Here is a 3176-nt window from a genome sequence, read left to right as displayed (position 1 = left end):
TCCTATCATGGTACTGAGTTAAGGGCTGAGCTGGGCAAAGCAGCTGCCACACCAACCAACCACCTGCTGGTCACCTTGAGACGCTAAGGCTATCTAATCAGATGAGGGCAATAGTCAGTAACTACAGCAATCTGGAACTTCAAGATTGCCAAATAATTGCCAAAATAATTGCCAAATAATTGCCAAATAATAATTGCCAAATAATTGCCAAAGTAATTCTCTTGGTCAATATGACAGCTCACCAGAGTTTACTAATTCTGCTAAAATGAAAAATATATACTATATATGAACAATAAAAATAGTTACAAATCAAATGATACTGATATCATATCTGGAATTTCAAAATGGTGGAGGCGGATGGGCAATGGGGATATACATTACTTTTGAATATGTTTGAAATTTGCCAAAATAAAAAGTAAAAAATAAGCATGAAGCCAAGTTTAAAAGAAAATCATTAAAATGCAATCTATTCAGTGCATACCAATGACTACCTGTATTCTTCGTGTGTTGCAGTCCTACAGTACAAGAGCAGATTAAGTCTCAGAGGCATTAATCTTAGCCCCTTTGCTAAGGCAGCTTAATTACACGGACGCTATTGAGGTTTTTGCTAAAGTCAAAAGAGAGAGAGAGAGAGAGAGAGAGAGAGAGAGAAAATTAAGACGCCTTTTGAAATTCAGCATAGATTACAAAACACACAAGCTGCAAGCCTTAGTAGTTCTTTTCTCTACTCAACTGTAAAGATTTGTTATGTAAAAACAGACAAAACACAACAAAATAAAAAAATGCTATACATGGGTCACATGCATTGAGAAAGACACATTAGCAGGTAAAAGCCAATCCTTCAGAGGAAGGCAGCAAAGCAACAGCGGGTAACGAAAAAGGCGGCTTTACAGTCTTTTAGCTTCTGAACTTTCGACCTCCTCCCAAAATGTCACGAAAGAATTTCTACACCTCGAGACTAGAAAGAATGCTTTCTTTCTTGCAATCGTTTCATCAAACACTATTTTACTGTACACGCGTTCAGCCACTGGCCCCAAGGTACAAAACTGAAAAGTATGTTCTAGAAGAGACGCACACTGGATTAAGAGATACACTCATAACGTGGTGCAATAACAAACAGCTAGTCGAGCACCGCGGGAAGTGGGCGGCGAGTATCACCTGTCGGGCTCTCTCCCCCGGTGCAGTTCTCTCTTTTGTTGAGGATCAGACTGTCCCCTGTGCTCCCCGTGTCCTTCCCTTCCTCAACACACAACGTGCCCTGAAGAAAGCTGTACCGGAGGAGGCAGCCTATCTAAAACGAACTCTACAGCTCTGCCTTGCACAGAAATGCCGACGCTGACCAGTGAGGCAGCCAGCACACGCGGCGGGACGCGTCCTCCGGAAAGGGCGCCGTCCGGGGAGGGCGGGTGCAGCGCGCACCTGAGCCGCCCGCGGGGGAGCCGGCCCCCACCTGAGGCTACCTGAGTCCTCCCTCTCGACTTCTCTTCGGCTCACACGCACTTCGCAGCCCGAGCAGCGCGGAAAAGGTGAGACTCGCAGATCCGGAGCCGCGCGTCCCACCTGCCCAGCCCCCACCTGGGGCCGCGGGCGCCCCCAGGAATGCACGGCGGGCCGGCCGGGGGCGCGAGGGGAAGGTACAAACGCCCGTTTCAGGTGCCAGGAAGCTCCCCAATCCCGGCTCTCTGAGGACGGCCGGCCCCTCCCCCGGCCCGGGCGCGTGGGTGGAGGGAGGCGCGCGGCGCTGGGAGCCGCCGTCCCCCGCGCGGAGCCCGCCGCGGGCTCAGGGCGGGGCGGGGGCCCCACGGGGCCGGGACTCACCGAGGCAGCGGATGTGGAAGCCCGAGGGCGGCCGCAGAGCCCGGCGCGTCCAGCCCTCGCGCAGGGCCTCCAGGTGCTCCTCTTTGCCCTGGATCAGCAGAACCTGCTCGTCGATCCAGCCCAGGAAGAAGGTCTCGGCCACGGCGGCCGTGACCCGCTTGTTCCAGAAGTGCTGCATGTTCTCGGCTTTGAAGTCGGCGAAGATCTCGTAGCCGATGTGGTGCCGGGCGAGCTGCCGGGGCTTGGCCGGGGGCGCGGCCTGGGCGGCGCGGGACCTCTCCCCCGCGGGACCCTCGGCGGGGCCCAGGACGATGGCCAGAGAGTGAGGCGCGATCTGCAGAAACTTCTCCATCTTCAGAGGCACCGCCGCCCGCCGCGGGACCCCGTTCACCGCCGCCTCCTGCCGCTCCAAGGGACAGCCGCGGGAATGCCGCTGCGCGACAGGCGAGGAGCGTTAGTGACCCCCAAGGCCCGGGCGGACATCGCCCCCCCACGCTGCTCGCCAACCGCCCAGGACGCCCCGCGCAGCCCCTGGGCCAAGCCCACGGACCCGCGCGGGGCTCGCGGCGCCACCAAGCTGAGGGTGTGCGCAGCCTTCTTGGACCAAGGTCGCGCGCGCATTACCTGCGGCTCGGGGCCACCCTGCGGGCACCGCTCATTTTCCTGCGGCGGCACCCTCGCCTCCCTCGGCGCCCGGCGGCCCTGGCAGGGGGCGGAGACGCGGGAGGGGGCGGGCAGTTCGCGCCGAGTCCCGGGAACCCTCTCGGCCAGAATCGGCCGAGTGATCCCCCGCAGTCCGCTGTGGGAGGTGGCCGAGGTGGCGCGGACGGCCGGCATGGGGGGTGGGAGGCGGTGGGCGCTGAGTTGGCGGGGCTCGGGGGAGACCTGGAGGCCCGAGGGCACGCACAGCGACCCTTGAAAGGCACCGATTCCCCAACTGTGAATGTCGCTCCTCCCCACGCTCCATCTCCGCCCCCACCTCCCATCTCCTGCTGGAACAAGTGGATTCGCTGACTGGTTGATGTGCCCTTGGAAGTGGCTGTTTAAAAAACTTAACTAAATCACGAAAAGTTGTCATCAGTTCCTCCTTCCAAACTCACGGAATTCTGCTCTCGCATCTCCATCGCTTGCTGTGCTCCTACTATAGAAGAAACCCAATAATGCCCAGTGTTATTATCTACACAACCCCCAGTTTACTCAAAGGATGCAGAAACTTACCAGGAAAGGTAATGATTATGCTAAAAAAATAAATTAAAAAAGAAAACTTAAAAAAAAACCTCTTCTTATGATTGTTTCTCCACAAGGCTCTGTTTTGGTTATGTTTCATTGAGAAGGACTATACAGGCATACTTTGGAGA

At 56.0% G+C, this 3176-nt stretch overlaps 1 protein-coding gene across 1 annotated transcript; it reads right to left on the bottom strand.

Annotated features, from left to right (window-relative positions):
* Positions 1 to 1780: 1780 nt before the first annotated feature.
* Positions 1781 to 2942, bottom strand: LOC308496866 (uncharacterized protein; the record flags this gene model as incomplete). The annotated part of the gene is made up of 3 exons (XM_081046659.1): positions 1781 to 2251; positions 2443 to 2703; positions 2919 to 2942. The coding sequence occupies 3 exons, from the start codon at positions 2940 to 2942 to the stop codon at positions 1781 to 1783; spliced, it is 756 nt and encodes a 251-aa protein (XP_080902785.1).
* Positions 2943 to 3176: the final 234 nt, after the last annotated feature.

Source organism: Rhinolophus hipposideros (genome assembly GCF_964194185.1).
Source record: "Rhinolophus hipposideros genome assembly, chromosome: 4".
Taxonomy (NCBI): Eukaryota; Metazoa; Chordata; class Mammalia; order Chiroptera; family Rhinolophidae; genus Rhinolophus; species Rhinolophus hipposideros.
Note: the sequence above shows the minus strand (reverse complement) of the source record. Positions and strands in the feature narration are given on the sequence as shown.